The sequence below is a fragment of the Rousettus aegyptiacus genome, unplaced genomic scaffold, assembly GCF_014176215.1.
Source record: "Rousettus aegyptiacus isolate mRouAeg1 unplaced genomic scaffold, mRouAeg1.p scaffold_m13_p_8, whole genome shotgun sequence".
Lineage (NCBI taxonomy): Eukaryota > Metazoa > Chordata > Mammalia > Chiroptera > Pteropodidae > Rousettus > Rousettus aegyptiacus.
In genome coordinates this window covers 42865174-42892270 of record NW_023416311.1, presented here as the reverse complement: position 1 = coordinate 42892270, position 27097 = coordinate 42865174, and the positions used below count along the sequence as shown (strand labels likewise).

The following is a 27097-nucleotide window of genomic DNA, read 5'->3' as shown; positions in this document are numbered from 1 at the left end:
TGTTATCACACCATTTATATATGGGTACTCCTCAAACCTCTTTAGCTAGACAAAATGTGGTTCCAGTCCATATTTATGCACTTAACTCCTTCTTTTTTCTGATTCCTCCACAGTATATCTCAGCTAAATTAGACTGTCATCTATTCCTCCAAATATACATCATTTTTTCAAACCGCTTTGATTGGGCTGTCGATTCTTCTGGAATATTGTCTTCTCACATTTATGTTTATTATAATTGTTCCATCTCTCAAGTCCCTTCTTAAATGGCTTTTACATTCTCAATACTTTTCTCAGTTTTCTCAGCAAGACATGACTGTCATAGCACTCTGTCATTGCTTTTGAACCCAAATTTGCCTTAGAATTGTAGGTAATTTGTATCTTAGCCTGCAGTCTCCTATAAGTCAGAATCTTGAGACAATCAAGGCTTTGTATGAAATATGTTCTTTGTGAAGTGATCCAGAATCTGGAGTAGAGGCCTGGAAAGAGTTAAGAGGGGCAGCCAGTGTAAGCATGTGTTTTCAAGTTGGTCACCACTTTGGACAACTGTGGCTTGATCTGCCAAGACTTTCTGAGGAACCATAAAGAATTGTCTACCCAAAGGTAAGAATTACATATACTAACAACTCCTTTAGTCAAGGATTATCCTATTGAGCATTCACTCCTTTATAGGTTGTGCATGCAGGAATGTTGACCCACACTGAGGTGTCACAGACAGAAAGCAAAAGATACCTGGTACAGCTGGTGTGCTTTCAGCTTACATTTGATTGTGAGCTGACTGATGCAGCAATGACTAGAGTTAACGTGAGCCAAGAGAGAAAGTAAGATGGGACGCAAACTTCTGGTATATTTGTATACTGATCCTATTTACTCTTTCCATTAGAATATTATTCCTTTGCTAGATATTAAGATCTTTGAGAACAGGGAACATGTCAATTTTTCTTTCCCACCTCAATTAGTCTTGTAGGGCTGCTGCGACAGAGTACCACAGACTGGTGGCTTAAAACCATAGAAATCTGTTCTCTCACTGTTCTGAAGGCTAGAAGTACAAAATTAAGGGGTAAGCAAAGTTGGTTCCTTCTGGAGACATTAAGGAAGACTCATTTCCACACCCCTCTCCCTAACTCTGGTTGCTGAGAATTTTTGGCATTCTTTAACTCCAATCTCTGCCTCCATTGTCAGATGACCTTTTTCCGGAGTCTCTGAGTCTGTTTCTTCACACGGTCTTTTTTAAAGGATGCCAGTCATTGGACTTAGGGCTTACCCTAATCCACTAAGACCGCATCTTAACTTGATTATATCTGCAAAAACCCTGTTTCCAAAAAAAGGTCAAGTTCAGAGGTACCAGGGATTAGCTACCTGTGACCCAACATATTTTGTGGGGTAACACAATTCAACCCACAAAGCCTCCTTACAATATTTGCATGGTGTCTTGTGAGTAATAAGTTCTCAAATATTTGTTGTTTTGAATTGTATAGCCACAGAGAGAAATCCGTCACCTTACTTTTTTAATGGAAAAGACATCTTGGACATACTCTGAATTTGTGCCCTTTTATTCTGTTCAGTGCTTCATGGCTGATAAGCACTGTTTCTGTTTTTCTTGCACATATTTATCTTTTTGTGGCTGTCACTGAGTAAAGCTTTATGGGAATTACAGGTGCTAAGTATTAGATATAAACTTTTGTCTTAAAGGTGAGTAAACAAAACTCACCAAAGTATAATGAATTAGGAAATAGTTAATAAAGAACAAAATAAACCAATGGAAAATAAGAGGAGATATAATTAATAAAGATAAACACAGAAATGAATAAAATAGGAAACAGTAATGGAAAAGCTATGTATACCAGTAGTTCATTTTTTGGTAAAGATCAGTAAAATAAATAAAACCCTACAAAACCTGATAACAGCAAAAGACAGAACAAAAGAGAACATGAATGGGAAAGGAGACAAATTTTTAAATAAGACAATATACACAACTCTGTGGTAATACACTTGGACAGGGAATGGCTAATTTACTGGTGAACTATTAATCAAATCAGTACAAGAAGGTGAAGAAAACATGAAAAGACTTAACCACAGAAGAAATTTCAAAATACTTATAAATCTCTTCTGTAAAAGAATACCTTCTGATCTAAATTCTAGCTGACTTTCAAAGAATAGATGTTATTATTCAAACTATTCTAGACTATATAAAATTAAGATGAGAAACATCCTACCAATTTATTTTATAAACTTAACATAAACTTATGCAGAGCTTTATTTTGAAATACTGTAAAAATTTTGAACTACATATTGATTTCTCATAAGAATTCCACATGAAATATTGAAAAATGAACAAACTAGTAAAAAAAAAACCATGAACAGATAGGATTTATTGCAAGCATGGAGGCTGGATCAAAATGAGAAAATATGGTTATATGTTATATCAAAAGGTGCTGTAAAAGCATTTAGAAGCCACTCCTAAGGAGAAATTTAAAATAAAAGGAAAATACCCAAACATGTTAAAAATAGTTACTGAAATCTAAGAGTAGGACTATTAAATGGTGAAACACTAAACCATTTCTATTGGTCACTATTATTCAAAATTATTTTGAAGTTTTAAGCTAACAAGACAAGAAAAATAAATGAGATATAAATATTGGGAAAGAAGAGACACAATTATCTTTACTTACAGATTAGTGTGATTGCATACCCAGAAAATCTATAAGAAAAACTATTAGAATTCATAGGATAGTTTGATTAGGTGGAAGCAAGAGAGGTATGTATTAATAAAATTAGTAGTTTTTATCTGTACTAGCAGTATCTGGTATGATACTGCAAACCGAACAACAAAAAACCCAGAAATAAATTTTATACAAAAGGCATAGGACCTTTCCTTGGGGGAATGAGGAGACTGGAAAATTTGATTATAGGACCTTAATTATTCATGACACAGAGAGATAAGATTTAGTATCATAAAAATGTAATGTCACAAATTAATGTAAATGTAATGCAGTTAAGTTCTAAGGATATATGAGAATGTAGCATATGATAAGAGATAACATTTCCATTCAGCGGTAGAATATGGTTTGTTTAATAAATAGTTGATGTAATTGGTTATCCATGTGAAAAACCACTGCACTCATACCATATAAAAAAATTAAAATTCTATATGAATCAAAAATCTTAATGTAAAAACAGAATTTCTGATGCAAGCTAGTGAATTAATCACTCACATTTACCACTTCTTTCTCCTAAGGCCCCATTCAAAGTAATAGTAAAAAAAAAAAAAAAGTTTTTTTTTAAGATACGTGCTTGTAATGCCATAGAGTGAGAGGAAGCCAAATCAAGATTGCAACAAAATTCTGGAAGGTGAAAAAAATCACAGAAAATAAAAATGATTGCTGAAAAAGAAACAGAAACCTTAAGACTTCCTAGTTCTCTTTCCTTTCCAACATGGCAGGTTACTTCCTATTATTTAAAAGTGAAAAATACTAATTTTGAGAATTTCCCAATAGCCTTTGAAATTATTTGGGCTGCTTTGTGGTATTTGAAAACCAAGATTGGTAATTCATGCTCTGAGCCAGGGTTCAGCAAAACGCCGCTGTTCATGTAAGCTAGGTTTTATTGGAGCAGGCCTTGCTCATTTATTTATGTATTCTCTGTATCTGTTTTTGTGCTACAGCAACAAAGTCAAATAGTTGCAATAGAAATCATATGGCCATAAAGCCTTATTATCTGATGCTTGCATAAAATATTAGCCAAACCCCACTTCACATAATTTTGGTGGCCATTGTGGAACTTACCTTCACTTGAAATGGGCTTGGATGAGTTCAGCCAATGTATGTAGCTATTTATCAAATGTAAGGAAAGGGCAAGGTGGGGAAAAAATATAGCAGATAGGAAACTGAATTGGGTCCTCAATAGAGAGGAGAAAGAGAAGTAGAATGTAAGATAAGGGCTTGATTGTTAAAGAGAAAAGAATTAAAAATGGGTAAGATACATTCTGCTTGGAATTAAAAACTTTTTTGTATGTTGATTTTTTTATCTAACAAACTAGTTAGATTTTCAAATTTCTTAAGCTTTTTCTGTTTTGTTTCTTCTTTTCCAATCATTATCCTTTCCTTTTTAAATATTGTGCTAATTAGGACTTTCAAAAGTATGTTGACTAAAACTGGTAATAGTAAACATCCTCATCTTGTTCTTGATTTTGAGAAGAAAGCCTCTAACATTAATGAGTATTTACTGATTTACCTATTGAGATGACCATATGGTTTTTGTCCTTTAATGTTTTAATGTTGTGATGACACATAAATGATCTAGTGTTAAACTATCCTTGCATTTCTGGAATAAAGTCAGCTAAACTGTTGTAGTTCTTTAATGTATACTATTATATGCTATTTTCTGATATTTTATTTAGGATTTTCCTGTCAGTATTCATGAATAATATTGGCCTATAATTCTTTTTCACACTACCTTTGACTTTTATATAGCAATTATATTGGCATCAAATGCATTGGGAAAATATTTCCTATATTTTTCTTCCTGGAGAAGTTTGTATAAGGTTTGAATGATTTGTTTTTTAAATTTTGGTAAAAACTGTCTGTAAAACCATTTGAATTTGGTGGTTTTCTAGTGTTGGGAGGGGGAGAGGGAAAATACTGCTTCAGTTTTTCAATAGTTATGAAACTATTAGCTTTTCTATTTATTCTTGAATCACAACCTCAACTTTAGAATTTCATTTATTTTATATGTTTGGGCTTCTCTCTCTCTCTCTCTCTCTCTCTCTCTCTCTCTCTCTCTCTCTCTCATTATATTTAGTCTTTTCAAAGAACCAACTTTTTGTTTTGACCTTCAAACTCTACAAAAGAGTATGTAATGAAGAAGGCTCCTCCACAGACCTCAGACCTTTTTTCCAGAGGCAATGACTGTTTTATACTATAGCCTTTGGATAACATTTTTTAAATCTTTATACAATTTTATTTTTTACCAGGACAGTATGGACCATATGAGATACAGTGATCAGAACTTTCCTTTTGTGTGTGTGTGTTTTACCTTTTTTGGGGGGTTTTGTTTTATTTTTACATCAAATTCTTTTCAATGTCAGTGTTCCACCGCATGGGTTCTTCCTATTTATTTATCCTAAGTAATCCATTCCATACTCCTAGTCTAATGACAGACATCATCACTTCAGAAAACTCCTATTGGCCCTCCATGTGCCGTATACCCTTTTATATATTAAAGTTAAATGTTTCTTGCTCCATAACACCCTCCTTGGAAGAAAGTATATTCCATTTATATACTTTCAATTTAAAAACTAAACTTTCTGTAATTTAATGCTATATCATGTTTTTAAACACTTAAACCTTTTTTTCTTTCTCAATTTATCCTAGTATATAGTATGAAGAATAGATGTAATTTTATCTTCTTCCTCTTGGCTATCCTGTTTCCCAATGCCATTTATTTAAAATCCATCTTTTCACATGTATTTGAATGCTACCTTTATCATTACCAGATTTACATATGTTTACTTCTGTTTTTTTATTGTGTTCCAATGGTTGATCTATTCATATGACAATATCATAGCTTTTAAAAACTTTTTATTTTTAAATAACCGGACTTATAAAAGAGTTGGAAAATGGTACAGAGAGTTCCCATATACCCTTCACCTAGCTTCCCCAAATGTAAGCATCTTATATATTCATAGTACAATGATCAAAACTAAGAAATTAACCTATTGGTGTAATACAGTTATTACTTACACATTGTTTTACTTATAAAGGCTTCATACAGTATTTTAATATGTGGTAGGTCTACTCTTCTCCTCTCCTTGTTTCATATTTTTCTATTTTGTTTTCTTTTTTTCTATTGTCTACCTGCAAAAAAAAAAACAAAAAACAAAATAAAAACAAACCTTATGTAGTATTTTTATCGGGACCGTAAAATTTATAAATTAACTTAGGGAGAAATGACATCTTTATGACACTGAATCTTAATATATATGAGCAAGGTGTGTCTTTCCATTTGTTGAAGTCTACCTTTGTGTCATTCAGAAGTGTTTCACAGTTTTCCTCATATGTGTTTTAGATATTTTGTTCAGTTTATGCCTAAGTATTTTATTATTTTATTTTTTATTGTAAATGAGATCTTTCCTTCCATCACGTACCTGGTTTCTCTTTATACATGTAAATGAAACATTTCTGTATATTTTGCACTATACTACATTACTAAATTGTCTTATAGTAATATTTAATTTTGTCGACTAGTATTTTAAGTAATAGAGTGGTAAAAATGGGCTTTTCCTAACTTTAGGAATATACCTAGTGTTTCCAAGTTGAGTATGGTGCTGACTTTAGGACTGATATATATCATGTTGAAGAATGTTTGTCTGTATTCAGTATTTTCAACAAGAATGGACATCGAATTTATAAAATGTCTTGTCTTTTGGTATGATCCTATTTTTTCCTCTTTGTAGCCCTTATTAGTATGTTGAATGATATCAATTTTCTAATAGTAATTTTTTTATTGTAAATTTTAGATTTTCCATTTTGGGGAGTCAGTTTTGATACATTACATTTTCTAGTAAGTTATTTCATTTAGATTTTTTAATTTATTAGCATAGAGTGGAGCAAAGTAGTCTTTTATGATTCTTTTGGTTTCTTCTTTCTGTTGGTATTCTCTTATTTCGTCACCATCTAACAGTACCGACAAATACATTTTTATTATCATTATTCATTAAAACAATAAAAGCAGCTCCACTAATTTTTAAAAAGTGATCTCAAACTTCTTAAATTAGTAATAATGAATCTTCCACAGTTAATTATAACTGAGTATCCCTTGCCTGCCTAAACTTTCTGTATCTTTGCATTAATTTCTTGGGACACTTGTAAAATTGTTTTCCAGTGAACATATAGATAAAAGTCTACACAGATAACAGCCCTTTTGCTTTCTTTTCCTTAACCCAACTCTTATGGGATAGGGATACCTTTAATAGGCATCTTTCTACAGAAAAACAAATTGAGCTGTTTGCATATTGTCAGTAAAGTGAAAGATTCAGAGGTTTTCCTCATTTCATGAGATAAATCTTGACTTTTTAAAATGTTGTTGAGTGACTTGCAGTTAAGATATATGTGGTATGAAATTCTTGTGATTATATAAAAAACTTTTCAGAGTAAATTTATGATTTCTCAGATTTCACATAAAGCAATTTTTAGTTAGAGAGGGATGGTTACAATATCCTAAAAGGATATAGGGTGGAGTATTACATCTTATTTTTCTCATAGAATTATATGAAACACTGTGTTTTCTGCAAAAATGATTTTAATGATTGTCATTCTGGAGGGGGAAGAAAGATGATACAGTGTTTTAATTAACCATCCGAAGGATTGAATATTTTTTTTCCCCTCCAATAAAGAGCACTTCTAATAGTCTCTGCTCCTCCTGTCCATCTGGCTCATCTTGTGATTGTGTAAGGTTATAAACCTGTATGTCTTATCTATACCTGTCTCTTGTGTTACTGCCTTTCCTCTTTATTTTATTACTTTAGTGCAAAATTACCTGTTAAAATTTTGTTTGAAATAAAGAATTTTAGGGCTTACATTATTAAATTCTGTCAGATTTCCACCTCTTTCACATGGTTTTTAATGTGCTGTATCTTTCCATACTTACATATCAATGATATGATGTAAAACAGAAAAATTATCACACCTATAAACTTCTTCATTTTCGAGATGTCTCCTCTGTCCTTTTCAAGAAGGTCAGTTATTTCTTCATCTCTTGTTTATTTGTTGGGGGACAGGGATTATAACAGTAACTCAACAAAAGTCTTAGTAAGGAAGTTATGTTACATGTGTATTTTCATTAATACGACATATTTACATAGCACCTTTATTTTTCATCCCGCCTTTTGTTAATTAATTCTAACCTTATCCCTGTAAATTATATTAGAGCAGGTAGTACACATTCATTTTACAAATGGTAGAATGAAGGGGCAAAGGTTAAACCGTGACCAAGCCTAAAATTAAGACCTAAGTCTTCATATACGAATCTAGCGCTCCCTCTTTTCAGTCATAAAGAGTGGTCCCCACCTCCGAGATCTCTCTTCAACTGACAATGAGTTGTACCAGGTTTATTATGACAATGGCTAGTCATAGCCATTGGAGAACTGATTAGACCTGAGTTCCTTGATATCCCTTGTTTGGAGTCCTCCAGTTGCTGAACTCCAACATAGTCATGACTAGCCAGTGTTATTACCCGTCTGCCCTATCTTGTATAGTGGATTTTATTACAGAAGCATTTTTTATTTCAAGATCTTTAAATATTGCTTAAGTACAAACTTTGTAATACTTTTTAGCTCTTAAAAAAATCAAAATAGGCAGAATTATATTTATTCCAAAGTGAGTTTGGATTAAACTAAAAAGAGAACCTGGGTCTTCTGAATTTAGTTAGTCTTAATATTACTCCTAGCATTCTATAAATCTTCATACCAAGGACTTCTTATTACCTGACTATCTTCTATGTCTTTCTTTTCTCCCCTCTTCTTTTACAATCATATAATTAACTGTTTCATTTCTCTGACAATATCTACTCCTAAAATCATCTACTTTCTTTAAGTGTCTTTCAGCCTCAATCTGAGGACAATGGGTTCCAAGATCTCATATGCCATGGCATGGCCTATTATATTCATCCTTTCGAATAAATATAATAAAACTTTATATTAATAATTCTTATCTTTCTATCAGAAAGATTTGAACTCTCAATGTAATACTCTCCTTTGTGTCCATTTTGTTAAATGACTGCCTTTTAATGAGGCCGCCTTGAAACTTCAGGACTACTTCCCCATGGGTGATGTTTAAGACTAGTCTTTCATGAAATGAAGTGTGATGGAATGCACCTCCTAATTTTATTAATCAATTCTGGCTAAAATTTTGTAACTATGCAACAAAGTCCAGAAATAAATTAATACTTCTCATATAAATAACTTCCTTATCATTAATTACATTTCCTAAATTTTGCCTGTTAGACCAGGTAAAATATCTTCTAACCCGATAGAAATTTTATTCACTGTGAAAAGGCAGCTGTATTCAATTACTACTGAAGTTCTCTTCTGTTCTAGTCTTGTTCGTCTTCAACTAAGACCCAGTGTTTCATCCTCTTAGAAAGATGCTGCTACTTAAACAATATTGTTTTGAGACAGAAACTAGCATATTAACACTATTCTTCTTATTAAATGTCTCAAGAGTTTTGTTTCTTTATCCCTTTCTTTGTAAACAAGCAGCCACTATATTTTTTAGTAGTGAATTTCAAAATCCTTTTTAACCTTATAGGTCCAAGGGTAGCCAAGGATGGCTGCAGCTTCATATGATCAGTTGTTAAAGCAAGTTGAGGCACTGAAGATGGAGAACTCAAATCTTCGACAAGAGCTAGAAGATAATTCCAATCATCTTACAAAACTGGAAACTGAGGCATCTAATATGAAGGTATCAAGACTGTGACTTTTAATTGTAGTTTACCCATTTTTATTCAGTATTCCCTCTTACAAACTTGTAGTTAGACACTTCACTTATTTAAAAGTGTTATTTTAAGTTAAGCAGTGACATGTAAACTTTTTAACACATTTAAATAAAATGTATTGAATTCATTCAGTGAATCATACAAAGAAAATAAGTGTAAAACCTCAGTGACTAGTTACTTAGTTCTTAATTATTTTTAAGCTTAAAAATAAGAGACCAACTTCAGCATCACTATACTGAGACCAGGTGTTTTATGTAATTCTTAGAAACTAGTTTCACAGTTTTAAAATACATCGCAATTATTAAATACAGCCTTTCTCCCCAACTCTCTCAGATCTTGTCATCACTTAAGTGCTGCATTGTTAGATGATGAAGAAATTCAGGGTGCCCTAGTGTGAAGAGTCATGATGAAAGTCAATACCTGGTCCTATTCCTGGTGTTGCCACGAGCTGAGCTACATCACCTTTGAGTCCCCTTTTGGACTTAAGTTGCCTTATTTGGTTAATACGGGTATTGAATTAGCCTAGATGATTTCCATGGTACCTTCAAGACCTACAGTCGGTTTGCCAAATCGCATTAAAAAGCTATGATAACCTCCAAGAAGAGCTATAAAATATTCAGTCCGCAGTGGGGAAAATATGTTCTAATTTCAAAATAATAGAAGTTAAAACTTTAGTTGTTTTAATTTCCAATTACGTAGGTTCATTCTCTTCTCACTGAATTTAATAACTATAGAATTGGAGATCATCAACAAAACTGTTACGTCCTTCCCTTTAAAAAAAATTCTTCCGGCTTTGTGTTGTCTCTGATCCTAGGCTATTTTAACATCTGTGTTCTTGACTCTGTTCTACCTGTCTGTTCACTAATCCTATTTCTTATTCATTTTCTATTCTGAGTTCTTTTTCTATCCATTCTGAGGACTCTCTTATTCTTCAAGCTTCTCTCTATCACTGAACTATATTCGTTCCCCTTTTACCCTTTAATCACTATCTCAAAACAGTTCAACCTTTTTATTCATATGTACTATTCTTTCTATTTATCTGTCTATCTTTATATCTACCTACCTACCTGCCTTCCTCCCGACCTATCTATCTGTAAATATTTTCTATTCTGATTGCCTATTTCTATGGTAAAAACTTCTCAGCAATGACAGATATTCAAAGTATCTACCTCAAATCCTTTTACAAATAAGAAATACTATAAACACTTTTCTTACCATGAACTATGGGTGGCCTTAGATACAGCCCAATTACTTAACAGATTATAAAAGAATAGTTTGACATTTTAACACTTATCCATACAATATATCTAAAATTGTACATGGCATGTGTTTTTAAATGTTTTAAAGATACAAAATTAAAAATTCCCAGTAAAACTATTCTTCCATCTACTTTAGAGGTTTATTTTGCAGAGAACTCCTGGTAAGCCTATCTGGATGTCTGTTTTGTAATATAGAACTCTGAGGTGACTTTTTAAGTTTGTGTGTAACTACTTGAGCAAATTCAAAATTCATTTTTGGGATACATTTTAACTTATCCTTAGATCCATCTCCATGCTGAAGTGGAATGTCTCTCAGAATAATAATAAATTCAAACCCTTAAAATTCTAAAGTGGAATATCAAGTTGACCACTTACCCAGGTATATTCATAATATACATTATTCATAATTTACAATGTTCATAATATGCGTCATGAATATTGACATTTAAGATATATCTGAATTCAATGATGAATTGATAATTATTCAACATGTTTTTCTACAGACATCCTTGTTAACCATTAACATATTTCTTTAGGATTGGGCATTGGTATCATAGCAATTACAACCTTATAACGAAATTATTTGTGTAACTTTTCCTCAGGAGGCTTTAAGCTGTTAAAGAGCAGGAACATGAATTGTTTATTTTCGCTTAGGATATCAGTTTGTGAAAAAACACTTGGAAACACTGGAACTTCTGCCTTGGAATGAAGTTTATCCAAAACAATGTTTATTTCCACACCCCGCCCCCCAAATCACTTATTAGACTTTAGCATACATAATCAGTATAGTATTAACCCCAAAGAAAAGCAAGGTGTATCTCCTTCAACCAGATCATTTAAGAATTCCTGCAGTTTATACAGTAATACCATCTAGTGGCAAAAGAGAATACTGCTTTGCTGTCGATTACATAGCATTGATACAAACTATAAAAATATTTTTATGTGTGTGACATTCAGCAAAATAGATATACAACAGGGAAATGTGAACACTGTATTTGAGAATATCGAGGAAATGTTTTTCTTTTAGGTGCAATGGTGGCATTGTGGTTGTGTTTAGAAGGAATCTTTAAGTATATATATTGAAATATTTACAGAAGAAATGGTATAATGTCGGAGATTTGTTTTCGTAATAAATCTGGGTAGAGGTGGGGAAATGGAGGAAGTGGGTATGAATGTAGATGAAACAAGACTATGAGTTGATACTTATTAAAGCAGGATGTGAGGATACATGGGAGTTTGTTATGTTCTTTATACTTATGTATATGTTTGACATTTTCTGTAATAAAAATTAATAAGGTAAAATAGAGATTTCACAGGATTTAGCTAACCCGGAATTAGATAAATGCAGAAATTATAACTTTCATGTGCTGTATTTTTTACTCCAGGGGTAAAACTCAACTTGATTGATTTCAAATGCTGAGCATAGCAACATGATAATTATGGTCATGTAGGCAAATTATTAAGGAACCATTTGTATTTTTGTTGTATTTTGACAAAATGAAATGTTTACAAATTGTACTGTGAACTGTAAAACCGTATACATGTAAAATATCTTTTCACAGTGTAAGGAAAAAATGAGAAATAAAAATTCAGATTGACATATTTTATAATTTATTTTGGAGATTTAATTATCAAGTGTACCTGTCTTTGGTAATGAATGAAGTTGTAACTGTGAAGTATTGAGAAAAACAGAATCGGCTTAGGTAGCAACCCTCATGAAATGATAGTTGCTCACTGATAAATATTTTATATTCTCTGATGTTACCATAGCATATTTTGTCGCTAAACAATATTTCTGTGATGTTTTTAAAATCTTAAAATGGTTTTAAGAATAATGTTTGATTGTATAATGTAATTAATTTTTAAAAACCAAGCTTCCAGAAGCTTTAAATTCAAATGAATATTGTGTCCTTCAAAATTACATATTGATTTCAACAGCTGACATTTCTCAAAGCACTTTTTGAAATATTTTATTTGTAATTGCTTTGTCAGTTGTACTATATTTTCTTTTAAAAACTATGAAATTGAGGATGACTTCTTTTAGGTATATGTGTTATGCAGCCCAGGTGATCAGTCCTACTGCAGCAACTATAAAACATTGGTTAACACACAAAAACCATACTTTCAAAGACATTGGAGAACCGTGGAAGCATCAAAGACTGTATTATCTAAAATTCCAAAGAGGAAAGAGCCCTTTCTAGATGAGCCGAGATCTCTGGTGATTTTCTTCCCCAGGGATATTTGTCGATTCTGGGTACAGACGTAATATCATCATTGGAACAAGCAGAAGGACTCCACTAGAGGAAATAAACTATTGATGGTCTTGACAAACATGTTGGCAGATGTGAAGTGTGACATTTAGAGGGGCTCTATGGGTAGTTTTCCCAGTGGGACATTGGCCAGATCTTTGTGGTAAAGGATGCTAAGAACAGACTAGGAAGGCAGAATGTTACTTTGTCCTGCTTATATAAAAGAGACACATTACTTTCACACATCTCCTACTCAAGACATTTGTTGAATGTTGAACTTTTTGGCATAGGAAGTTAAAGACTTAAGCTCGCAACCTTCAAGGGGTAGAACTTTAGGGCTAAGGAGTCAGATACTACCTGAAAATAAGGGTGAGCTGGAAGGCAAAGTAAAATATCCCATAATCTTACAATGCTTGAGACACACAGAGCTGCTAGAGAGAAGAGACCTGTATCAAACACAATTCATTTTCCTTTAAAGATAAATGTCAGATTTTGGAGCTGTGTAGACTAAAGGGTGAGGACACAGAACCCTGTAATATTTTCAGTTTTAATTTGGATGAGAGACATAATTAAGGAACTCGGCGAATCAAATCAAGAGAAAAATTTAGATGGGAAAGAAATAATAGCATCAAAAGACAGACAATAAGCACATATAACCTATCTGCTGAATATAAATCAGTATACTAGAATATACTTAAATGTGGTATATAAAAGATTGAATAGTAGGATATTAAATAAAGCAGCCTATTATAATGTGTTAATTTGATGTTTTTCATGGTCATGTTGGTACAAGCTTAAGAGACGTTAATTATAAATACATAACTGTCAACTGAGCGTCATTGAGGCTTGTTTTCTGATTATTTTTTTCTTCAGGATTCTTCTACTTATTCTCTCTCCTTCCTATACATTTACCTAGGAGTCAGTGAATTTCTCTGAGCATCAGCATTTGTGATAAGGATTTCCTCTGCTCCCTGTATAAATTTGTTGTTCAATAGCTTGTTCAGGTCTTTCAGTCTCAGTTGATTGATCTGAACATGAGAATAACCCACCTTGTTGAATAGTTTTAAAAGTTAGAGATAATGTATTTTAAGTGTTCCATATAGTATCTTGCAAGGAGATTTGTAGTAGTCACCAGAATATCATTATTATTGTGGAGATTAATTAACAATAGGTAATATATGTAGAGTGCTTCACAACTTGTGATATGTTTTCATATTGACCTGAAATAATATTTTTCCTTGGCACTGGCTAAGAGCCAAGAAACTTAGAATCATGTCCTCAAGGAATTTTTAAGAATTTCATCATGTTCCCATGTTATATATTTTTTTTTGACAGGAAGTACTTAAACAACTGCAAGGAAGTATTGAAGATGAAGCTATGACATCTTCTGGACAAATTGATTTATTAGAGCGTCTCAAAGGTAGATTTGTTTCAAAATATCTTAAAATATTTTTAAGTTTTGTGTGTCAACTTTATGTCTGTGTATTCAAGTATTGCTTCTCTTGATTAGGGTGTTGCTTTAGTATCCGTTTGCTTGGTTTAACAGCTTTAACCATTAGAATGTAATTATTAAAGTACAAATATGTAAAAAGTCTATTCGCTTGTTGTTTCTTCAGTTAAACATTTCACTGTCTTCGAACAAACTTGATAATTTGCAGCTTAGCTCACTGTTGTTCTGCCAGTCACTAAATAGGCCTTTAATAAGCTCTGTGCCACAGACTGGGCCCATTGCCTCATTTGAAGTAGTGTCCTTCTCTGTTGCATCTAGGATAGAAACGCTTTATCTTCTCACATACATAAGCTAATTGTAAACCATTTTTAGCAGAATTTTAAAAGAATATCATTTTATTGCATAAAAATTTCAATATCAATCAGTAAAGTGCTTAATTATAATTGAAGCCAGGCAGAGAAATTACCTTTGGGTCTCCAGTTGTATTACACATTCTGTCTTATTTTCCTTTAACATACTTCTTTTTTCCCCCTGGCTCGAGCAGACTTTAGAGGGAAAGTTTAGCCATTCTATTTCTAAATAATTATTTATTCGATCACATATATTCGTGGTTTCCTCTTTTAGAAATTTAGAGTTGTAAGCTTCTGAACCAAGAAGTGTGTCATTTTATGCAGTCAGCGCTCCAGTACACTTCTTTTTGGCAAGCCCTCAGAGAGCCAGCCTCATTGAGGATTGGCCATTTTCTGTTTTTTTGTTTTTTTTTTTTCTTCAGGATTCTTTTCCTCATTGTCTCTCTTACCTAATATTTACCTAAAATCTGGAGTTGGTGAATTTCTCTGAGTATTAGTATTTGTGATAAGGATTTTCTCTGCTCCCTGCATAAATTGGCTGCTTAGTAGCTGCCAGAATTTAGTACTCTTACAGGCTTTATGTAATACTTATAAAATATTTTCAGTCATATTATAAAATATATTAAAATTGAAGGCTAAAATATGAACCTAAGATTTCCCTTTTAAAACAGCATAGATGTATCAGCAATAGTTTAGACTACTTAAAGCAGTTGTTATATGAAAACTTATCTCTATTTTATTTAGAGCTTAACTTAGATAGCAGTAATTTTCCTGGAGTGAAACTACGGTCAAAAATGTCCCTCCGTTCTTATGGAAGCCGTGAAGGATCTGTATCGAGTCGTTCAGGAGAGTGCAGTCCTGTACCTATGGGTTCATTTCCAAGAAGAGGGTTTGTAAATGGAAGCAGAGAAAATACCGGTTATTTAGAAGAACTTGAGAAAGAGAGGTAACTTTTTTTCATTAATTAGCAAACATTGACTTATGTGCTCCAGTATTTGCTATTATTTTGTCATTTTGTAGTACAAGATACGAATTCTGAAGCATACATCATGGATGACTGCTAATACTCTGAGAGCAGTTTGCATTTATTAACTCAAAGATAGTATGTTACTCATGGTCCCTGTACTAAATCTAAAAATGTAAAGGAGGCAATTTCTTGAGATTATAAAACTTTATTTTGTCACTTAAGTACTTCAAATGCTTTGTACATTGGGTACTACAAATGATCACAATCTCTATGTCTGGTTAAAATATATACCTGATTTTTAATTGCATTTCTGGTTATCTTTTGAACTAAAGTAGCTATTAGGTCTGGTATAAGGTGACAGTTTCCATTATGGAAGCCTTGTTACAAGTGCCATAAATGAAACATTTCTTAATTTATAATTTCAGTGTCAAAAAAACATTGTGGAGTGAGTTCTGCTTTCTTACAGTTAATATATTCTTCTCTTTCTGCAGTTAATATGTAGATGTGTCTATATGTATCTTCATATTTATAATTATCATTTTCAAGAGCTTTAAGTATTTTATGTCTCCTAAAAGATTATAAATTACTTAATGCATGAACGAAACCATTCAGGAAATGTTAACATGTATAAAATGTTACATATTAACTCTGGGACCTAGGTCAAGTAATTAAATTTTGTTTTTTTCTGTAAAATAGAGATTTGGTTCCACCCTGTAGAGCTATTAGAATTGACTGTTAACATTTAGAAAATGCCCAGCATATCTCACTGAAAAGCAAAAGACCATTTACTGCTTTCTCTCTCTGGTTTTAGGTGTGTTCGTCTAAAATAAGAATAATCACCTGGGCCAGAAGTATTGTTAAACTTTCTTTTTTCTTTAGGGTCATACAACTATTTTGTACCTTGAACCTGGACTATTTCTCTCTGATGGTGTAGGAAATACTGTGCTAAAAAATAAGAGGCTAACTAGGGTCCATGATGTCCCATCTTTTTATCCTCTTGGAGCACAATTAAGATGCAAAGGACATATGAGCATACTCATTTTCCTAGGAACTTTTAGATAAAGACTTGATTTTATTAAAGGGGAGAGAGAAAGGGCATTTGTGGATATAGTTCTGATGTATCTGATGTTCTCTTGGTTCTCACTATGTTGGAGAAAAATTGAGTCTTTGCTTTTGTTGCAGTACCTTTATTTTCCTCTCACACTTAGTTGATAGTATGGATAGGTCTAGTTTCCCACTCATTTTCCTCTTGTTATCAGTGTTGCTAATGAGAAATTTAATACCAGTCTGATTCTCATTCTTTTCTAAGCAATCATTTTTCCTCTTTTAAACTTTTAGAATGCCTTGGTGTATCTGTTATCATGCTGGATATTCACTGCGCCCTTGGGATCTGGAAATTTGTTTTCTTCAGCTTTTGATAATTCTGTTATGTTATTTCTTTGATGATGTTCTCCCCTCTGTTTTTTCTATTCTTTCTTTCTATACCTCCCTTACATCATATGTTAACTCTCTCTGTGTCTCTTTTTTTCTTATTTTCTGTATTGCACACAAGTGCCAGAAAGTAGTCAAACTAGAATTCACACCCAAGTCTATAGCTCTATTACCTTTTTGACCCTCAGTTTTCCATTCTATAGAATGAGCATAAGATTAAGTACCTCATAGGATGATGTGAGGATTAAATTAGATTTCTAAAAAGTACTTAGTGCTATGTCTTATAGAGAACATTTAATAAATGTTTATTGTCATGCTAGGCGTTAATTTATTTAACAAATATTTATTGAATACTTAAGACATATGCTGTGCTCTTTAAGGTGACTCTGAGTTAACTAGAGGACTAAGAAGACATGAGATTTACCTGAAGAAACATTTTTTTTTTAGTAATTATGTACTGAAATATGCTAAGAATTTTGATGAAGAAAATTATCAATAATCACTATATAAGTCATTAGTACACTAAACCCTGAAGACCTGCCTCTGGGTCATTTCTGAGCCTTAAGCACTGTTATGTGAGTTACAAAGTCTCCTAGTATCATTTAACCACTTATTTTCATTTCGGCTCAAGACATTGTAACCTTGGCTTTCCCAGAACATTTCACCACAGTTTGATCTTAACCTTAAAGATAACAACTTGTCCCTGTTCTTCCCAACCTTGCTCTACCATCATCGCTAACATTGGCCTGTCAACTTAAGCTCTTTTAATACCCAGTTCTTATTTCATAACCCTATTTATTTCATCATCTATCCTTTCTTTTCCCTGCTTTAGTTCTGATAGGTCTTGCAGGGCCTCACCAGAGAAAGCTGAAAAATAGAATCAGATCTCATCTTTATGCTCATTGTGGTACCTGGCTTTTGGAAGGGGTTTGGGCTTTCTATAGTACTTTCTCCCATTATCAGAAATGGGAGGGAAGGAACAGCTTCTCATTAGTCCACACTTCCCAAGTTGCTGTATTATAAGGGGCTTATCATGAATTCCCTCAGTACTGAGATTACCACATCAAAAGTGAAGGCTGATTTCTTATTTTTAAAATTGCTTCTCAGTAAAGGGAAGGGAAATTTCAAAAGAATAGAAGCTTTCACATTCTTGCATGCATACATATTTTCCAAGAAGATATAATCAAACAGGATTTTAAAGTAACAGTATCAGAGTGGGGAACATCTCTCTGTTTATGAGCAAACTCCAGAAGCCATAATAGAAATATCCATAAATACAACTACAAGAATATCAAAAAATTTTACATGGCAAGACATTATAAACAAAGTTAAAAGACAAGTGATAAACAAATTATATTTGCAGCTCATGTAACTGGCAAAGTGCTGTCACTGTAAACATAGAAGAGGCCCTACAAATGAGTAATAAAATCACAGAAAATAAAATACAAATGATTTTTGAAAAAAATGCTTAATGTCACTCATACTAAAATAAGTCAAATTAAAACCATAATGGTAGACCATTTTTTGGAGGGGAAAAAACCCTAGATTTGCAAAACCTAAAAATGTTTGATAAAACATTTGCATTGGTGAAGGTAATAGGTGCATAAATAGCCTCTAAAATAAGGGCAATAAGTTAAAAATTTACGTACCTTAAGAATCAATCTTACATATATTCTTGCACATTTGTGAAATGAAGATGTGTGTAAGGATATTCAGTGCAGCGTTCTTTATAATAGCAAAAGATTTTAGAAAGGTCCTTAGTGCCCTCCAAAAAGAACTGGTGATGGTGTATCCCTTCCTGGATTCATGAAAACTATGGAATACTATGAAGCTAGCCAAAAATACGTAGGACCTCTATGTTCTGAAATAAAATTACCTCCAAGATGGGTTTTTTAGTGAAAAAAATATATATATAGGACAACACTTATGCTACTATTTATGTTTAAGAATGCACATATATCCTTGCATTTTATAGGATATTTCTGGATATATAAACAAGAAAATGATAATAGTGGTAGTTTTGGGAGAAAAAGTCACATGAAAGGATATATTTCTTGTACTAAGTGAGTTTTGTCCTGGTACCACTCTTATTTTGCATTTATGTTTATAATGATCAGATATAAAGTATCTTGACGTAAATTGTATTGAGGACACCGTTGATTGGGCTTTTCAGTAATTACATAAATTCATCTTTAAATTTCAAACTAAGAAAAATTCTCTTCCTCAAAATAACTTCTCTTATTACTCAGTGACAATACATTTTTTATTATTTTGACTGCTGAGAAGCTAAATACATTTGTGTCCAATGCAGTGGCTTCCTATACTCTCTGCTTATTTTCTGCATAATTACTGCTGTTCTTTACTCCTTTATTCTTTTTTGTTGTTGTTTTAATTTGGAGTTTTTTTATAGTTGTACGTTTTTACTGTAAACCATCATTACATTCTTAAACTGTAAAGAAATGTGAAGACAAAGCCTTCCATGAAATGTAAATAATATTCTAGTAAGGATGATTACCATCTATTTAGGTAAATAAATAAAACAACTTTTTTTATACTCAACTTTTAATGATTATATTATAAGTCATCTTCAAAAATCCAAAATCACTGTTTTTCATTTATTCATTATTAATACTTTAGTGTAAAAAAGATAACTTTACAATAACAGCTAATAAAAATTGCTGTTATATACTATATTTGCATTGTGTAAACTTAACTTTTTTTAAAAAAACAGGTCATTACTTCTTGCTGACCTTGACAAAGAAGAAAAAGAAAAAGACTGGTATTATGCTCAACTTCAGAATCTTACTAAAAGAATAGATAGTCTTCCTTTAACTGAAAATGTAAGTAACTTGACAATACGACTTACTTTAGAGTTTAATAACTTGAATTTTGGAAGTTTCTAAATTATCCATTAAAAATCCAGGATAACTACATTTACAGTTATTTGTAACTAAATATGTTTTATCCAACTATAAACTTGAATATATAATATTAAATGAATTTTTGCTGATAATAAGATTTCATTGTGCTCAAGCAAATATTTAAGTCTGTAGTTAGGAAAATCTATTGAGTTTGAATCCTAAAGGACTCAGGATTCAACTAGGCAACTGGTTTTTTATTCTGTCTATTGAATTGTCAATCATATTCTGTAGAAGTATTTATTACTATCTATTTTTTGAAATATCACAGAAATCATGCCAGTTTTTGAATAAAAATATATTTGAAGATAATTTGAGTCTTTTTCCAGTTATAAATGACATTAGCTCTTGGCGTGATCATAGAACCTTTTGAAAGTACTAAAATGTGTTTGTTTTACAAAGTATAACTATGTAAATAAAAGAATTTAATCCTATCAGTGTCTCCTTCCCTACCCAGTCTCTCCATGTCAACTATCTTAATTTCTGGGATACCATATGTAATTTCAAACAAGACCGTATTTCAACTCTTGTTTATAAATATTTTTTATAATTTTTAAATACATATATATATAATAAGCTACTTAAAATATATCTTCCTCTCTTAGTTTAGATTTTTCATTTCCTAATAACACTTTTGAGAGAACATAATAAACAAAAACTAAAAATAGGTAGAAGAAAAACCTTTTCCAAAACATGTAATGCCAGATTTCCTGGGTGAGCATTGTCTAGCAGGAGCTAGAACTAGAAGCTGAAGTGCGCAATTCCCTAGGACAGTCATTCAGGATTTTGAGAGAAAAGAAGATCCCCCTTCCTAACAATGTCCTTAACATCTTCCTGGGAATTAAAGAGACACAAATGATGAAACAGTTATTGGAGAGTTCTTAGCAGACACAAGGTTTAGGAACTCAAGAGGGTTTTGTGGGATTTTTACTCTTATAAACAAAAATACCAAAATGTAGTTTTGTTCACTATTCACTTTGGTTATTAAAATATACAAAATTTAGAGACCAACTGTCTGCATGCAGTCAGGTTCAGGAAAGGGCTAAGATAAACATAACAACTCAATAGCAATTGGTTAATATTTGAAACAAAGTTGTTAAATTATTCTCATGAATTTATTAAATATGTTTATTTAATGGAATATGTAAGACATTATTATGGGTTATTTGGGAACATTAGCCAACTTAAATTGCTTGCATTTCATAAATTTTTTTTAATTTCACAAATTTTACTTTTAATATTGGGAAGCCTTAAGAATACTTTCATACGGAAATACTTATGAAGATATAGACATTGCTAAAAATATCAAATCGACAACACAGTATGTCATGTTCAACCTTTTTTTGCAAGGGAGTTTGAGAAGTAGAGGACATAGGAGTATAGTTAAAACTGGCTAATTGGAAATTAGAAATGACATGTAGACTTTCTTCTAAATTGTGTCACATGATTTGGGTATGCCTGTGGGAATATAGTCTGCATATAAATGTCATCTGTATATTACAAGGGAAAAGGGTGAGAGCTTCTCTGTTAATTGACAATGCAATTTTGAATCCTTGGTCCTACAGAATGCTATTCTGAGTCAGACATGTGTCACACACACACAACTTTCTGTTGGGCACGTAGAGCATGAAAAATCTATAGTACTTTCTTATTCCCTTTATGACACATTATAATTTTCCTATTTAATCATATTTTTAGCCTTTATTACCTCTTGGGGCATGTGTTGATAAGTTTCATTACCTTGTTCTTTTCATCCCTTTTTATGCCTAGCAGTTATCAGTGCCTGGAATTTTAATTAGAGGGTTAATAAATTATTGAATGAATTAACACTTACCCTGTGAAGGTGTATTTCTTTGTATTTGTTTGGACTTTGCCTCACTTTTGGATTGTTACCAAAAAGCTTGTGTTGACTTTGTCCTCACAATTTGAGATTATCTGGATTACATAAAAGCTTTTTCTTATCCCATTTTTTTCATTTTCCAAACGGAGAAGTTCTCTCTTTTTAGTCTGCACATTTATGTTAATCTTTACCGTAAACTGAGGAATAAATTTAAAGTTGATGGACCTTTTTCTTGATTTTTCTATGTTGTCCACATTAATATGCTAGTTTTTAATAATTAAAAATAGTACCTCTTCAGTGGAGAAGAATCATAAAGATACTAAAATTAGCCTTACAGTTATGTATTTTAAATGAAGTAGTACAATTTAATTAAAGACATTTGTGGCTATGGGGCAATAAAAATGTTTAAGCTCTGCATTTCATATCAGGGACCCAACCTGAGCCTTGCACCTATAGTCTAAGTTTTAGGACTCTTTGAACTAAAATATAGTTTTCTCATGCAATGTAACATATATTTGCTTATTCATTTTCTTTGTTGATATTTATGTGCTTTTTTGTGTGTGTGCTTTTACTGATAAACACATAAACATGAGATTTTAAAATATTATTTGTGGTTTTAGTTTTCTTTACAAACAGATATGACTAGAAGGCAATTGGAATATGAAGCAAGACAAATCAGAGTTGCAATGGAAGAGCAACTAGGAACGTGCCAAGATATGGAAAAACGAGCACAGGTAACTGACTTATTATTAAACTAAAACAAGCACCTGCTAAGGAAGAGCTATTAAGATTGGAATTAATTATGGCTTTGTTAACATTGATTAAATGTATTATTAAAGGTATTTATTAATCTGTCTTCATTCTGGCACTATTTCAGAATAAGAATAATTTACCGTAGCTACTAGGCAACATAACCAGTGTTCACATAATTTGCCTCTACTGCATTTCATTTTCCTGTTACTGTTCATCTCTGCATTGTAAGAGGGAGAAAGAGTTAGATATTTGTCATCTGGAATCTGAAAGTGCGCTTCAGTTCTCCTTTGAAATGTTTACTTCTTGTAATCTAAGTGTGTGTAGTAACATTCAGAATATTTCACTGCTCTTCAAAAAAAAAAAGAAGAAGCCCTAGTCTATGCCATGCTAGCCTGAACAAGCCTGATCCCGTCTGATCTCAGAAGCTAAGCAAGGACGGGCTGGGTTAGTACTTGGACGGGAGACCACCTAGGAAGACCAGGTGCTATAGGCATAAAAAATAAAAAAATAAGGTATTGTAAGATGACAAGGTCCTTACAATCTGTGAGGTCAACCAAGGGTTGCCTCGCCTAAAAAAAATTTAAAAAAATAAAAAATTTAAGAAAAGAAGCTCTCATTCAAAGAAGGTAAGAAGGGAACATGTAAAGAGGACTTTGGGAAAGATGAAGTGAGTTGGTTAGAGAACATTCCCATATTTCTATCTTCAACTAATGTTAAGAAAGAATATTAACTAGCTTTGTTATTTGTTAAGCATTTTCATATATTTCTTGAATTTTAGTTCTTTTATATTTACACAGTGTATTGCTGATGTTTTCAAGCCTTGAAGAGGCTTTGCTATTGCTTTGTTGCAAAGCAAGCATGGAGAATTTAAAAAAAAAAAAAACTATTGGGACAAAGTGAGAGGAGAACATGACTTGAAAGATTTTCTTTAAATAGCAAATAAAAAGGGAACCTACATTTGTATGTGTGCTATAACTCCTTTTTTGTATTCTGAAAAATTTATTTCATAGTTTTAAAATCACTAATATAAGACATTTTGCATTCCCAAAGTCTTTATCTTTTATGTGGTAGATTCTTAAATATAATGAATATTCTTCTATTTATGCTGGAGTATGGTGGTAGACTAAGGTGATACTTAAACCCCAGTACCATGATACATTTCATAGTCCATACCTGTTAGTTTTACAGTAAGGCTAGATGCTCAACTAATACATGCGTATATTAGTTACATAAAAATACATATATCTAATATATTCTTTGTTCTTAGTCTCTTCTCACCTCTATTCCATTCAGATTGTCTTAAATGCCAAAAGGAAACCCTTTTAAAAAACCTTTCAGTAGAAATTATATGTATCTTTCTGATACTGGGGTTAGAAAGGATTTCTTAAATAAGATATAAGACTAATTATAAAAGATTGATAAATTTTACTGTATTAAAGTTAAGAATTTATCTTCATCAGGGACCTTAAAGAAAGTGAAAAGATAAGCTACAAATTGAGAGAAGATATTTATCACCATATAACAAAAAATTAAAATCAAGAATATAACAAAGAATTTCCAAAACTATATTATTTTAAATTTAGTATTTGTAACATTTGGGAGTTTCATGGAAACACTTTAAAATGTCAGGCAGATTTCTTTTGTTTGCAGAAAAAAAAGATATTAATTTGGTTTATATGAATTTGCCTTTTTAGAATATGTACAATATATGGAATATTGTATACAGAAGTTAATTTTTCTGTATCTGTAATGTGTTTGATTTTAGAGATCCTTAAGGAACAAAATTTTGTTGATATATGTGCTGATACAGTCATTTCTATTTTGTTCTGCAATACAGTGGTCCTCATTTTTATAGTTAATAGTCTAAGGAAGTTTTATTCCATATTTTTAGAAATGCAACATGTATTTATTTATTCTGGAAATAGCCATATGAAGATTAGGGTTAAAGAAATATAAACAAAGTGAAAGGCAAATAATGGAAATGTTTGTAATGTATATGTATAAGAAGTTAATATCCCTAGTGTATAATAAGGAGCACCTACAAAGAGTTGAAAGGAAAACAAACAAATAGTAAAATAATCAGAAGACATGAGTAGTTCCATCACAAAATACATGCAGGTGATTAATAAACAATTGTGATACTTAAACATCACTAGCATCAAGGAAATGTAACATTAAATACATTGTTTTTATGTTGTTAGTGGTGGGTTTGGTTGTTGGCCCATCAGATTAGTAAAAAAAAAACTTTACAGTTTGATGACATGCATTATTGGTGAGAGCATAAAAGTAATAAGCAATGTTTCCTCTATTGTAAATATCAACTGATATATTTGTGGAAGACAAGGTGGCACTATCTGTCAAAATTAAAATGCCTGTCCCTTCTGACTTGGTAATTTTATGGGACTTCTAGGACTATGTCCTCAGAAATACTTAGGGCAACAAGAATATAGGTATAGATTTTATGATGATTATTGCCGTACTATTTGTGAGACATTAACAGAGACAATTCAATGTTGATCTGTTGGGGAGATATTTAATAAATTATTGAATGACTAGTATGCAGCTGTTAAGAATAAGGTAACGGGAATAATGGAGGCACATTGGCCAGAGCACTTCTTTCTCTCCTCTCTGCATGGGTAACAGACTCAACATGTAAAACAGTAATGGCCAGCTAGCTATTGGACCTGAAAGTAGATGCTAGGAGGACTTGAGACCATGAGAAAAAATGTGGAAACTCATTTGCAAGGAGAAAAGATAGATAAGAATTCCAAATAAAGAATAGAGTGAAAATTTCTTTAAAAAATAAGTATTTTTAAGAAGCCAGAAGCAAACTTTACAATAATTTGAGAAAAATAGAGAAATAATTAGGTTATTAACATTGCAATTATTAATATGGTTGGGGTGCTTGCTGTCACCACTGTTAATCAATTTCATTTGGAAGCTCCACTAATGCAGTTAGAAAAATCAAATTAACAGTATAAATACTACACTATTTTCTAACTAGAAAGGGAGAGACCAGATAATTGTCATTTTCAAATGATATGGTTGGCTAGAAAAGCCCTAGAGAATGAACAAACAAAAATTTTTAACTAATAGAGAATCGAGTATGGTAGCTGGAGTTAAGATACATTACAAAAATACATTTTCTCTAGTAGTAATAACTACCAGTTAAAAATGGAAATGTGTTAGGTGGACCTATTCACAACAACAGGAAACTGTAAAATACCTAGAAAAGACGCATATGGAGAGAAATAAAATTACTAAAGATCACAAAACATGACCTTAAAAACAGAGAAGCCTCAGATTGTAGCTAGACTTACCATAGTAATCATTTAATAGTGTATATAAATTTTGAAACTGATATACTGTTATATTTCCATTCTACCTCAAGTTTTTAAAAAAAGAGAAACCTAGATGAGATTTTAATATACTAAAATCTTTTTTAAATTAATATATAAATATAATACAGTTCTAACTATAATCTTAATAATTTCTTGGAACCTGGAAAAGTGACTCTAAAAGTCATAATGTGAGAATTTCCAATAATATTTAAGAAAAATCAGTGAGTAGGATTTAAAAATTAAATTTTTAAAATTAAAATTCATTAAAAATTGCTGTAAAGATGTTGCAATAATCACAGTGTAAAAGCACAGGAATAGACATAGGCAAATGGATCAGAGACTAGAATAAGATGCAAGAATCTATGGAATCTTTATAGGATAAAAATTATATTATAAATTTGAGGCAAAATAGTAAATAACTTAGTAATACAACTAGCAACCTACTTGGAAGAAGAGAAGTTAAATTAGATTGCTACCTCATATCCAGGAAAAATTACAGATTGATTAAATATCTAAGTATGAAACATAAATATAAAATTAATAGAAGAAATTATAGGACAAAAGAGACCTTCCTAAGAATGGAAATCAAAAGCAGTAAAGAGGGAAAAAATTTATTTCATAAAATTGTAAAACATTCATCCTGCAGATAACTCTTGATAAACCCAGGGAAAATATTTGTAACTCATAAAGGGATAAATAGTTGATATCTCTAAAATATAAGAATTCTTAAAAATTCATAAGAAAAAGATAACTTTTTTTAATGTGCAGAGACTTAGTCAATTTATTGGAAATAAAATGCAAATGGGCAGTAAAACACAAATGTCTGGTAAACAATTTAGGAAAACTCAAAACAAAATTCACTCTTGCTCATGTCTGTGTGAAATTTAGTCTGCAGCTACTAACAGTTCGATTATTTACTTACTCTTATTGACATATTTGGGCACCTGTAATGGTGGTCCCTACTCTCTTCTAGGCATGTAACAAAGGTAGGAAAAATGTAAGTCAAGTTAATAGAGTTTATCTCTGGGGGGTGAGGATTGGTAGGGTGAA

At 31.8% G+C, this 27097-nt stretch overlaps 1 protein-coding gene and 1 pseudogene across 15 annotated transcripts in view; both read left to right on the top strand.

The window, feature by feature from the left end:
• The window catches only part of APC (APC regulator of WNT signaling pathway), a 124811-nt gene that overhangs the window by 47321 nt on the left and 50393 nt on the right, over window positions 1-27097 (top strand). For 7 of the 15 annotated variants that reach the window (XM_016147123.2, XM_016147102.2, XM_016147140.2 and 4 more), the window contains exons 2-6: window positions 9303-9455; window positions 14333-14417; window positions 15542-15743; window positions 19927-20035; window positions 22574-22687. In XM_016147123.2, the coding sequence (XP_016002609.2) occupies window positions 9321-9455; window positions 14333-14417; window positions 15542-15743; window positions 19927-20035; window positions 22574-22687 (645 nt within the window). In that variant the 5' untranslated portion in view covers window positions 9303-9320. Of the gene's footprint in view, window positions 1-9302; window positions 9456-14332; window positions 14418-15541; window positions 15744-19926; window positions 20036-22573; window positions 22688-27097 lie in introns of those variants that run through there. The other 8 variants (XM_036226196.1, XM_016147113.2, XM_016147134.2 and 5 more) reach the window with 2 other exon arrangements.
• On the top strand, window positions 23082-23199 carry LOC118607647 (annotated as a pseudogene).